We start from the raw sequence: 13,226 nt of genomic DNA, 5'->3' as shown, positions 1-13,226 counted from the left end.
CCCTAGGCACTTTGCACGCTGAGGCGCCCCCCCCCCCCCCCCCATTACTGTACATGCATGGTATATACCCTGGCACTTGGGTGTCGCTCTGCTTGATGCCCGCTGTTCTCATCAAACAGATGTGATGGAGGAAGGAAGGAGGCCGGGGACGTCTTAGTTTGGGGGCCGCTTCTGTCCAGTGTCGGACTGGGGGACCTGGGGCCACCAATATAGAACCAGTGAGACACAACATGCTGAGCCACTCCTCTCCTGGATTTATCTGTATCTGTGACAAATCCCTACATTTATACAGCTCTCAGGGTATGCTGGGAGTTGTAGTCTCTGAGAGGACAACCCTGTAATAAATCACTGTGTGCAGAGGCTCCTGGTGGCTGCAATCTGTGGGTGACAACCATCAGCCCTGAAGGTCCAGCAATACATCTGTCTACACTGTACTACAACTCCCAGCATACTCTGAGGGCTGCAGACTGTCAATACATGCTGGGAGTTGTAGTGCCTGCAGCTGTTGTAGTTGGGTCCTATACACTGGATGCTTTGTGGCATATAAGAATACAAAGATCTGTGGGGGCTCAGTGCAGGGAAGTGACCCCAGAACATCACTAATAGGGGATAGAACAAAACATCTCCCCCTATCCCTATTAGTGATGTTCTGGGGTCACGTCCCTGCACTGAGCCCCCACAGATCTATGTATTCTTATATGCTACAAAGCATCCAGTGTATAATGCACCTAGGACCCAACTACAACAGCTGCAGGCACTACAACTCCCAGCATTTACGGACAGTCTGCAGCCCTCAGCATATGCTGGGAGTTGTAGTGCCTGCGGCTGTTGTAGTTGGGTCCTAGTTTAAAAGTTTGCGCTAGTGTACTGTAGTGACTGCGGGGCTGTGTCAGTACACTACCGCAAACAATACACTGACCCATTTAGACCCCAATGGTACACAGGCTCTGCACACTATAGAAGTGATTACAGTGCAGTTACTAATGACTCACAGGTGACGTCTTCTCCGATTGCCGTCGCTTCTTGCTTTCTTCTCCATCTGGCGCAGCAATCAAGAAGACTTCTCCGACCACAACTAGTCTGCAAGCAGGCAGCTGGGGGTGACTGGGGAAGGGAGGCAGCTGGGGGTGGCAGGGGAAGCCGCTGGGGTGAAGGGGAGAAGCTGGGGTGACAGGGGGAAGGAGAGCAGCTGGGGTGACGGGGAGGGGGAGCAGCTAGGGGTGGCAGGGGGAGAATCTGGGGAGGCAGAGGGAGCAGCTGGGGGCAGGGGGAGTAGATGGGGGCAGGAGGAGGAGCAGATGGGGGGCAGGGGGAGCAGCTGGGGTGAGAGGGGCAGGGGTAGTAGATGGGGGCAGGAGGAGCAGCTGGGGTAAGAGGGGCTGGGGGGGCAGAGGGAGCAATGTGGGGCAGAGGGATCAGCTCGGGGGCAGCAGCTGGGGTGGCAGGGGGAGTAGATGGGGGGCAGGAGGAGCAGCTGGGGTGGCAGGCAGGGGGAGCAGATAGGGGGCAGCTAGGGTGGCAGGGAGAATATTGGGCAGCTGGGGTGGCAGGGGGAGAAGATGGGGGACAGGCGGAGGAGCAGATGGGGCAGGGGGAGAAGATGGGGGGCAGGAGGAGCAGCTGGGGGGCAGGGAGAGCAGCTGGGGGTGCTGGTGGAGAGGCTAGGGGGTGCAGGAGGAGAGGCTGGGGGGTGCTGACAGAGAGGCTGGGGGGTGCTGACAGAGAGGCTGGGGGGTGCTGACGGAAAGGCTGGGGGTGCAGGAGGAGAGGCTTTGGGGTGCAGGAGGAGAGGCTGTGGGGTGCAGGAGGAGAGGCTGGAGGAGAGGCTGGGGGTGCAGGAGAAGAGGCTGGGGGAGAGGCTGGGGGGTGCAGGAGAAGAGGCTGTGGGGTGCAGGAGGAGAGGCTGGAGGAGAGGCTGGGGGTGCAGGAGAAGAGGCTGGGGGAGAGGCTGGGGGGTGCAGGAGAAGAGGCTGTGGGAGAGGCTGTGGGGTGCAGGAGGAGAGGCTGAGGGGTGCAGGAGAAGAGGCTGGGTGAGGCTGTGGGGTGCAGGAGGAGAGGCTGGGGGGTGCAGGAGAAGAGGCTGGGGGAGAGGCTGTGGGGTGCAGGAGGAGAGGCTGGGGTGCAGGAGGAGAGGCTGGGGGGTGCAGGAGGAGAGGCTGGGGGGTGCAGGAGGAGAGGCTGGGGGGTGCAGGAGGAGAGGCTGGGGGTTGCAGGAGGAGAGGCTGGGGGTGCAGGAGGAGAGGCGGGGGGGTACAAGAGGAGAGGCTGGAGGGGGTACAGGAGGGGGGGTACAGGAGGAGAGGCTGGAAGGGGGTACAGGAGGAGAGGCTGGAAGGGGGGTGCAGGAGGAGAGGCTGGAGGGGGGTAGAGGGGGAGAGGCTGTGGGGTGCAGGGGGAGAGGCTGTGGGGTGCAGGGGGTGAGGCTGAGGGGTGCAGGAGGAGAGGCTGTGGGGTGCAGGGGGAGAGGCTGTGGGGTGCAGGAGGAGAGGCTGGGGGTGCAGGAGGAGAGGCAGGGGGTACAAGAGGAGAGGCTGGAGGGGGTACAGGAGGGGGGGTACAGGAGGAGAGGCTGGAGGGGAGGTACAGGAGGAGAGGCTGGAGGGGGGTACAGGAGGAGAGGCTGGAGGGGGGGTACAGGAGGAGAGGCTGGAGGGGGGTACAGGAGGAGAGGCTGGAGGGGGGTACAGGAGGAGAGGCTGGAGGGGGGGTACAGGAGGAGAGGCTGGAGGGGGGGGTACAGGAGGAGAGGCTGGAGGGGGGGTACAAGAGGAGAGGCTGGAGGGGGGGTACAGGAGGAGAGGCTGGAGAGGGGGTACAGGAGGAGAGGCTGGAGGGGGGGTACAGGAGGAGAGGCTGGAGGGGGTACAGGAGGAGGGCTACAGGAGGAGAGGCTGGAGGGGGGGTACAGGAGGAGAGGCTGGAGGGGGGGTACAGGAGGAGAGGCTGGAGGGGGGGTACAAGAGGAGAGGCTGGAGGGGGGGTACAGGAGGAGAGGCTGGAGGGGGGGTACAGGAGGAGAGGCTGGAGGGGGGTACAGGAGGAGAGGCTGGAGGGGGGGTACAGGAAGAGAGGCTGGAGGGGGGGTACAGGAAGAGAGGCTGGAGGGGGGGTACAGGAGGAGAGGCTGGAGGGGGGGTACAGGAGGAGAGGCTGGAGGGGGGGTACAGGAGGAGAGGCTGGAGGGGGGGGTACAGGAGGAGAGGCTGGAGGGGGGGTACAGGAGGAGAGGCTGGAGGGGGGATACAGGAGGAGAGGCTGGAGGGGGGGTACAGGAGGAGAGGCTGGAGGGGGGGTACAAGAGGAGCGGCTGGAGGGGGGTACAGGAGGAGAGGCTGGAGGGGGGGTACAGGAGGAGAGGCTGGAGGGGGGGTACAGGAGGAGAGGCTGGAGGGGGGGTACAGGAGGAGAGGCTGGAGGGGGGGTACAGGAGGAGAGGCTGGAGGGGGGGTACAGGAGGAAAGGCTGGAGGGGGTACAGGAGAAGGGCTACAGGAGGAGAGGCTGGAGGGGGGGTACAGGAGGAGAGGCTGGAGGGGGGGTACAGGAGGAGAGGCTGGAGGGGGGGTACAAGAGGAGAGGCTGGAGGGGGGGTACAGGAGGAGAGGCTGGAGGGGGGGTACAGGAGGAGAGGCTGGAGGGGGTACAGGAGGAGAGGCTGGAGGGGGGGTACAAGAGGAGAGGCTGGAGGGGGGGTACAGGAGGAGAGGCTGGAGGGGGGGTACAGGAGGAGAGGCTGGAGGGGGGGTACAGGAGGAGAGGCTGGAGGGGGGGTACAGGAGGAGAGGCTGGAGGGGGGGTACAGGAGGAGAGGCTGGAGGGGGTACAGGAGAAGGGCTACAGGAGGAGAGGCTGGAGGGGGGGTACAGGAGGAGAGGCTGGAGGGGGGGTACAGGAGGAGAGGCTGGAGGGGGGGGTACAAGAGGAGAGGCTGGAGGGGGGGTACAGGAGGAGAGGCTGGAGGGGGGGTACAGGAGGAGAGGCTGGAGGGGGGGTACAGGAGGAGAGGCTGGAGGGGGGGTACAGGAGGAGAGGCTGGAGGGGGGGTACAGGAGGAGAGGCTGGAGGGGGGGTACAGGAGGGGGGGTACAGGAGGAGAGGCTGGAGGGGGGGTACAAGAGGAGAGGCTGGAGGGGGGGTACAGGAGGAGAGGCTGGAGGGGGACTATAGGAGGAGAGGCTGGAGGGGGGGTACAGGATGAGAGGCTGGAGGGGGGGTACAGGAGGAGAGGCTGGAGGGGGGGTACAGGAGGAGAGGCTGGAGGGGGGGTACAGGAGGAGAGGCTGGAGGGGGGGTACAGGAGGAGAGGCTGGAGGGGGTACAGGAGGAGGGCTACAGGAGCAGAGGCTGGAGGGGGGGTACAGGAGGAGAGGCTGGAGGGGGGGTACAGGAGGAGAGGCTGGAGGGGGGGTACAAGAGGAGAGGCTGGAGGGGGGGTACAGGAGGAGAGGCTGGAGGGGGGGTACAGGAAGAGAGGCTGGAGGGGGGGTAGAGGAAGAGAGGCTGGAGGGGGGGTACAGGAGGAGAGGCTGGAAGGGGGGTACAGGAGGAGAGGCTGGAGGAGGGGTACAGGAGGAGAGGCTGGAGGAAGAGGGAGCGGCCGGGGGAGCAGAGGCAGGTGAGGCAGGCTTGGCAGGTCCCCCCTTCCCATGCAGCTTTAGTCCGGTGAGCTTCCGGCACACGCTGCCTCTATCACTGGCCGGAAGCTCACAGCTGCAGCCCCGCGGTCCAGGAACTTCTCTCCTGCTCGGCGCGATGACGTCACGTGCGCCGCTGCCGAGCAGGAGAGAAGGACCGCAGGGCTGCAGCTGTGAGCTTCCGGCCAGTGATAGAAGCAGCGTGTGCCGGAAGCTCACCGGACCGAAGCGGCACAACCCCCCCCCCCAGGTGGCAAGGGGGGCCGTGCGGGCCCCCCTAGCGTAGCGGTCGGGGGGGGCGGCGGCGGCCGGTGGGCCCGCCGGGCCCCCCCCCCATGTCTCTTAGGGTCCGGGCCCCATACGGCAGTACCGGTTGTACTGCCCTATCGGCGGCCCTGCACCCAGCACCCAGTGACTTCCTATAATGCACACCCAGCACCCAGTGACTTGGTATAATGCACACCCAGCTCCCAGTGACTTCCTATAATGCACACCCAGCACCCAGTGACTTCCTATAATGCACCCCCAGCACCCAGTGACTTGGTATAATGCACACCCAGCACCCAGTGACTTGGTATAATGCACACCCAGCACCCAGTGACTTCCTATAATGTACACCCAGCACCCAGTGACTTCCTATAATGCACACCCAGCACCCAGTGACTTCCTATAATGCACACCCAGCACCCAGTGACTTCCTATAATGCACACCCAGCACCCAGTGACTTCCTATAATGCACACCCAGCACCCAGTGACTTGGTATAATGCACACCCAGCACCCAGTGACTTCCTATAATGCACACCCAGCACCCAGTGACTTGGTATAATGCACACCCAGCACCCAGTGACTTCCTATAATGTACACCCAGCACCCAGTGACTTCCTATAATGCACACCCAGCACCCAGTGACTTCCTATAATGCACCCCCAGCACCCAGTGACTTCCTATAATGCACACCCAGCACCCAGTGACTTCCTATAATGCACCCCCAGCACCCAGTGACTTCCTATAATGCACACCCAGCACCCAGTGACTTTCTATAATACACACCCAGCACCCAGTGACTTCCTATAATACACACCCAGCACCCAGTGACTTCCTATAATACACACCCAGCACCCAGTGACTTCCTATAATACACACCCAGCACCCAGTGACTTCCTATAATACACACCCAGCACCCAGTGACTTTCTATAATGCACATCCAGCACCCAGTGACTTTCTATAATGCACACCCAGCACCCAGTGACTTCCTATAATACACACCCAGCACCCAGTGACTTCCTATAATGCACACCCAGCACCCAGTGACTTCCTATAATGCACACCCAGCACCCAGTGACTTCCTATAATGCACACCCAGCACCCAGTGACTTCCTATAATGCACACCCAGCACCCAGTGACCTCCTATAATGCACACCCAGCACCCAGTGACTTGGTATAATGCACACCCAGCACCCAGTGACTTCCTATAATGCACACCCAGCACCCAGTGACTTCCTATAATGCACACCCAGCACCCAGTGACTTCCTATAATGCACCCCCAGCACCCAGTGACTTCCTATAATGCACACCCAGCACCCAGTGACTTCCTATAATACACACCCAGCACCCAGTGACTTCCTATAATGTACACCCAGCACCCAGTGACTTCCTATAATGCACACCCAGTACCCAGTGACTTCCTATAATACACACCCAGCACCCAGTGACTTCCTATAATGCACACCCAGCACCCAGTGACTTCCTATAATGTACACCCAGCACCCAGTGACTTCCTATAATGTACACCCAGCACCCAGTGACCTCCTATAATGCACACCCAGCACCCAGTGACTTGGTATAATGCACACCCAGCACCCAGTGACTTCCTATAATGCACACCCAGCACCCAGTGACTTCCTATAATGCACACCCAGCACCCAGTGACTTCCTATAATGCACACCCAGCACCCAGTGACTTCCTATAATGCACACCAAGCACCCAGTAACTTCCTATAATACACACCCAGCACCCAGTGACTTCCTATAATACACACCCAGCAACCAGTGACTTCCTATAATGCACACCCAGCAACCAGTGACTTCCTATAATACACACCCAGCACCCAGTGACTTCCTATAATACACACCCAGCACCCAGTGACTTCCTATACTGCACCCCCAGCACCCAGTGACTTCCTATAATGCACACCCAGCACCCAGTGACTTCCTATAATGCACACCCAGCACCCAGTGACTTGGTATAGTGAAAAACAGTAAGCTAGTTACTTATTATACTGGACAATGGCTTCCTTCACTGCTCACACAGAAAAAAAAACAATCCACCTTCCTCTCCTCTCTGTCCCCATCTCTCTATATCTCTTTCCCTTTTGCAACCTGCTCTCCACTATACACAGCCGACTGGCCGCCTCCAGGAAGCCAATCACTTTATATAAAGGGGGAGGGGGGTTGCTGACATCACAGTGGGGTGATTGGACGGAATATTACGGATAATCCCTTGCTCCGACTAAAAGACAGTTCTGTAAACCAACATGTGTGGCCGCCATTTTTAGTGAATTTTCAAAGCGAATCTGGTAAATTCGCGTATCGCTCTGAAGCAAATTTAATGCCTGATTCACTGCGTATCGAAATACGTTATATTTGCTTCGCTCATCTCTAGTCAGGACCAAAAGACATGATCAGCCGGTGATCGCTGTCATCAACTGATCATTGTTTCTATTACAAGAAGCGATAATGTGCCGAATTATCCTGATTTGGCCGATGATCACTCCATGTAATAAGGCCCTGAGCGTTGCCTTTATAGGAGGTGATTAGGCCTCTCCTATGACTCACAATGGGTTTATTGCATATGCAATTATTTTCTTACTTTTGTTTGTCTATTTCTATTATGTCTAATTTATTATTGTCTAATCTATTATGTCTTTTTTTCTATTATAAATGTTTCTAGGCTGTTGAGGCTCCAGATGCCACATATGCTAATCTCGCAAGTAGAGATACTTCATATTATGATGACTTAAGGGTAAGTGTAATATTTTTTTAGGGTGCATTCACATATACCGGATTCACAGAGGACTTTACGCTGCGAATTCAGTACGTGTAAAGGCATTCGGATCCAGTGCCTGTGAGAATACATACTCGCAGCGGGATTTACATCCTGCTGCGAGTATGTAAGTTTACCCCCCGGCGTCCGGAGCTTGCATCACCTCCGGCTTGGTGGCAGCACACTAATTGGCTAAGCGGAACGAGCAGACGCCGGGAACCTTGAAGCAAGCCGGAGCGGGGAGGAGGAGATGCAAGCTCCGGCCGGCGAGGGTTAACTTACATACTCGCAGCGGGATGTCAATCCTGCTGCGAGTATGTATTCTCATGGGGATGAACTGGATCTGCAGCGGATTTCACAGCAAATTTGCAGCGTAAAATCTGCTGCTGATCCGGTGTGTGTGTGAAGGCACCCTTAAGGGGATTAAGTGAACACTACACTGAGATGAAAATGGTGGTGGGGGCATCATGTGACATGGAAATAGTATAGCCTAGGTGATTTAGGATAACATGGTAGTTCATATATGAGTCAAAGTAGTATGTAGAAATAAACACTTTTTATATTCATAAAATCAAAAATAAAAATAAAATAAGGACACATTTAAAATATATAATATATAACTGTAGCAGAATTCATAAGAACCAACGTCTCTGTAGATATATACAGTATATCGATGTACAGTATATCCCTATATTGTGATTCATAAAATGGTCATAGGGATATATACAGAAGATAGCATAAAACATATATATGTCACTTGAAACATATCCTTGTGTGGTTTATTTCATGAAATGATCATAGGCAGTACAATTATGTCCATATGCGACTTTGCAGGGCCCTTGCAGGTCGCAATGTTTGTAATCACTGTCAGGGCCGGTTTTAGACTAAATGTGGCCCTGGGCAAAGTTGAAGGTGGGGCCCCAAACGCTGAAATATTGTAGCAACAATTTAAGGTCCCCATACATTTTACACTTTTGTTGGTGGTACCTGTTGCTCCTGGTGGGTTCGGCCATCAGTGTAAGGTGTATGGGGCTCTCTGGACAGTCCTCTGACAGATTATATTAGTGGACATAGGGGGTCGGGCATGATAGAAAATCAACATCCAACCTCTTTGTTCTCAGAGAGACAAGCCACCATCAGATCTGTCTGGCTATGGTTTACCCCTCCTATAGAGGACACAGGAACACTCAGATGTGCCGAACATTCCTGTGTATGGGGAGGACGGGGTCGTATGGGAGAGATAATTGTCAGCTGAAGGATTGTTAAGCCAGCAGCTACTGAACGTATATTGCCACTTTAAGGGCCATATTACACGGCCTGATATTCCGGAGAAGTGAGCGCCAGTCTGGTGCAATGGAGCTCGCTTAGCGAGCCTACTACATAGCTCAATTATCGTGCAGCAAAGGCTGTGTATATATATATATATATATATATATATATATATATATATATCATTAGTGATCTGTGTGCAGCCCTTGCTGTATATAGTAAACAATAATGTACTACCTGTTCACATTCACCGGTGTCCCCAGGCCGTGTCTGTGATATATACTACCTGATCACGTTCCCCGGTGTCCTCAGGCCGTGTCTGTGATATATACGACCTGATCACGTTCCCTGTTCTCCTCAGGCCGTGTCTGTGATATATACTACCTGATCACATTTACCGTTGTCCTCAGGCCGTGTCTGTGATATATACTACCTGATCATGTTCCCCAGTGTCCCCAGACCGTGTCTGTGATATATACTACCTGTTCACGTTCCCCGGTGTCCTCAGGCCGTGTCTGTGATATATACTACCTGATCACGTTCCCCGGTGTCCTCAGGCCATGTCTGTGATATATACTACCTGATCACGTTCCCCGGTGTCCTCAGGCCGTGTCTGTGATATATACTACCTGATCACGTTCCCCGGTGTCCTCAGGCCGTGTCTGTGATATATACTACCTGATCACGTTCCCCGGTGTCCTCAGGCCGTGTCTGTGATATATACTACCTGATCACATTCACCGTTGTCCTCAGGCCGTGTCTGTGATATATACTACCTGTTCACGTTCCCCGGTGTCCTCAGGCCGTGTCTGTGATATATATACTACCTGATCATCAGACAATGATTTTTCAACTTGACAAAAGACAATGATTAGTTGATGACTGTTGTCCTTATATACATGGAGCGATGCTCCGTTCTTTCCTCAGTAGGGAGTTGCAAAATGGCCATTTTGCAACTCCTTACTGAGGAAAGAACGGAGCATCGTTCTGAAACGCGTCTAAGAGTTGCAATATTCATCAAATACAGTAGAAAGACGCACTGTGCTCAAACTATCACTACCAGTCCGTATCACCTACTCTATTGTATACTGGATACATTGAAAGCTCTCCCATACCGGCAGCAACCAAGGGAGTAGTGCCCTGTCAAGGGTGAACGCCCAGCCACATCGGAGGAGATAATCAGACATCAAACACATCTCTCTGAGCTTTACAACGATGAAGATAAGATCTCTGCCGTACACACCGAGGAGAGCTGCCCGATTACAACACCCTCGGGCAGGAGAAGCTCTACATCTATCTATACGCTCCCTGCAACCTACAAACTACAAACACAGAGCTTCTGGACCGGTGAGAGGTGTACTATCACCGTTTTTCTCTATTATCTTAAGTGCAAAAATACGGGAATAGTTACTTCTGTTACAACATATCCCAAACTGAGAAATAGGTATGACTATTTACTCAATACAAGCACAGTGCTTACAAACATTGCGACCTGCAAGGGCCCTGCATAGTCGCATATGGACATAATTCTACTGCCTATGATCATTTCATGAAATATACCACACAAGGATATGTTTCAAGTGACATATATATTTTTTATGCTAGGAATTTTTCCATATCTTCTGTATATATCCCTATGACCATTTTATGAATCACAATATAGGGATATACTGTACATCGATATACTGTATATATCTACAGAGACGTTGGTTCTTATGAATTCTGCTACAGTTATATATTATATATTTTAAATGTGTCCTTATTTTATTTTGATTTTTGATTTTATGAATATCTAGGCTATGTTCACACTGCGTACGATTCCGGACGCATTTCGTACGCCGCCGTACATGTGGGGCTGAAACTTCGGGCATGGGAAAAATCGACATGTGGCCGGATGCGTACGAACCGCGAACATAGTTCGTACGTAGTACAGTTATGCTTCCCTAGCTTGTTTGGAAAGATCTAAAACAGGTCATTTACTTGGAAATCTTCGCCCAGCCCAATAAAACACACAGAACCTTTTGGATCTAAAAATCAAGTTCAATTTGGCTGAAATAAGTACTTCGTACGGGACCGCGTGGAAATCCACGGCCGTGAGTTGGAACATTCACGTCCTCAAACAATGGTCTTGTTCATTTTTCACGGCGCCGTATACGATCCGGTCATAAGTTCATACATAGTGTGCACTGTGTGGGCGTATATCGTATACTTTCAAGTGAACGCATCAACCTTAACAAAACTATGTGCGTATATTCGCGGTTCGCACTACGGCCAGAAAGATACGTAGTGTGAACATAGCCAAAAAGTGTTTATTTCTACATACTACTTTGACTCATATATGAACTACAATATTATCCTTAATCACCTATGCTATACTATTTTATTGAAGGGGGTTATGCTAGAGAGCCGACTACTACTACTATTCACAATTGCTGTTTTTTGGTGCCAACCAAGTAGTGCACTCACTACACACCCCTCACCCTAACTGTACTATTAGGTCGAGTTCTTACACTAGAATATCCCATAAAGCAAGACATAGTCGAGAAAATAAGTCATGTGACATCATAACATTGTACCAAAATGGAATAATTTCTTCTGTTCTTCTATTACCTGTTATCTTTAGTATCTTTGTGTTTTTATATATTGTATAACATTTATACTGTATCTTCTTATTTACATTTACAGTCTATGATGAAGTCCCGGCAGGTCCCCGTCACTGGAGGACGTGTAGGTGCCGCTAACCACTATGAGGGCACTCCCCAATAATCTGAGAACATCTATGTACTGCAAACAAATGATACTTTTAGTCCATAGAAAGATCTGATGGATCTCTAGGCATTAGCTCAAGCCATGGGGCCCGTACACAAGATTCCCTCGCGGCTTGATTTTTCTATAAAATATGCTGCAAAATCAGAAAAAATATTTGTGGCAGTGAAATTGAAAAAAAAAAAAAAAAGGTGCAGTTCTTTTTCATTTGGGGGTGGTGGTGGTGGGGGTTGTGTTTACGCTGTTCGCCCTATGTCATCTATGGTCCTCAAGTTGGTATGATTACAACAATATGTAATTTATATAACTTTTATTTTATCTGCTTTTAAAAAAATTAAAACCTTTTGAAAAAAATGTGTTTAAAATTGTTCTATTCCCATCCATATAACACTTTTATCCTTTGGTCTATGGGGTGTCATTTTTGAGGTATAATTTTTAGCGTCATGATCTGTACTTTCTATCGGTACCTTGGTTAACTATATACGACTTTTTGATCACTTTTTATTACCATTTTTCAGGATATGCAATTTTGCAGTTTAGTGGCTTTTTGTGCTTATACTGTTTACCGTGCAAGATCAAAAATGTGAAAATGTAATAGTTCGGGTGATGACGCATGCGGCAATACCAAACATGTTTATTTATTTTTATTTCTAATATGGGAAAAGAGGGGGTGATTTAAACTTTTATTAGGGGATTTTTTATTAATATATATTTTTTAATACTTTAACTTTTAGTCTCCCTGGGGGACTTTTATTATTACTGCAGTGATCTCCCATAGAGATCACTGTGGTATACTTAAAACAGCACTGATCAATTAGATCATTGCTGTATTACTCTGGGCTGCTGCAGCCCAGATCTATAGATTACCTAGCTGGGATCAGCATCATTCCGACGCTGAGGCTTGGCTCGGTAATAAAAAGGGATCTCCCCTGCAGGATCGCATGGCAAGGGGGAGATTCTCCCCACTAGACACCAGGGATGGTGCACACAAGCCATTTAAATGCAGCTGTCAACTTTGACAGCTGCATTTGAATGGCTTAATTAGCCTGGCAATACGATCCACCACGCTGGCTAATGCCTGTGGTCCCTGGCTGCTGATAGCAGGAGGGACTGGCTGCAGAGTGGGGTCACAAAGTGACACCCGCTGAACTCCTCTACCCACTGCACGTTCATATGCGGGAAGGGGTGAAAGTACCACTGCAGATTTTTCTTTTTTTTATTGCTGTAACTGGGTCATGTGATCACCAGCCTGACCCCCCCAAAAAATCAGTGTTTGATGTGTCAGAGAAAACAGTCCATACTGGGTCAGCTAACTTCACCTGTCAGACACCCCCTCAATGTCAATGAGATCTATATATTTTTTGTATTTTTTCCCCCATAATTTTTGCAAAATCCCAGCAAATGTAATACTACGCAACTGCAATTGTGCACATCACATCCGTAAAAAAAAAAAGGTGTAATTTTACAAGGTCTTAGACAATTGCAGCAAAACACAGTGTCAAAATGTGTA

The 13,226-nt window shown here is 51.8% G+C and overlaps 1 protein-coding gene across 1 annotated transcript in view; it reads left to right on the top strand.

Annotated features, from left to right (window-relative positions):
* Positions 1-11,975, top strand: part of LOC138769292 (sialic acid-binding Ig-like lectin 12) — a 28,455-nt gene extending 16,480 nt beyond the window's left edge. Inside the window, exons 8-9 of the mRNA XM_069947671.1 lie at positions 7,589-7,660; positions 11,636-11,975. Of these exons, the coding sequence (XP_069803772.1) occupies positions 7,589-7,660; positions 11,636-11,716 (153 nt within the window). The 3' untranslated portion in view covers positions 11,717-11,975. The remainder of the gene's footprint in view (positions 1-7,588; positions 7,661-11,635) is intronic.
* The last annotated feature ends 1,251 nt before the right edge of the window (positions 11,976-13,226 follow it).

The sequence above is a fragment of the Dendropsophus ebraccatus genome, chromosome 12 (assembly GCF_027789765.1).
Source record: "Dendropsophus ebraccatus isolate aDenEbr1 chromosome 12, aDenEbr1.pat, whole genome shotgun sequence".
NCBI lineage: Eukaryota > Metazoa > Chordata > Amphibia > Anura > Hylidae > Dendropsophus > Dendropsophus ebraccatus.
The sequence above is the reverse complement of the archived record's forward strand: the minus strand, read 5'-3'. Positions and strand labels throughout refer to the sequence as shown.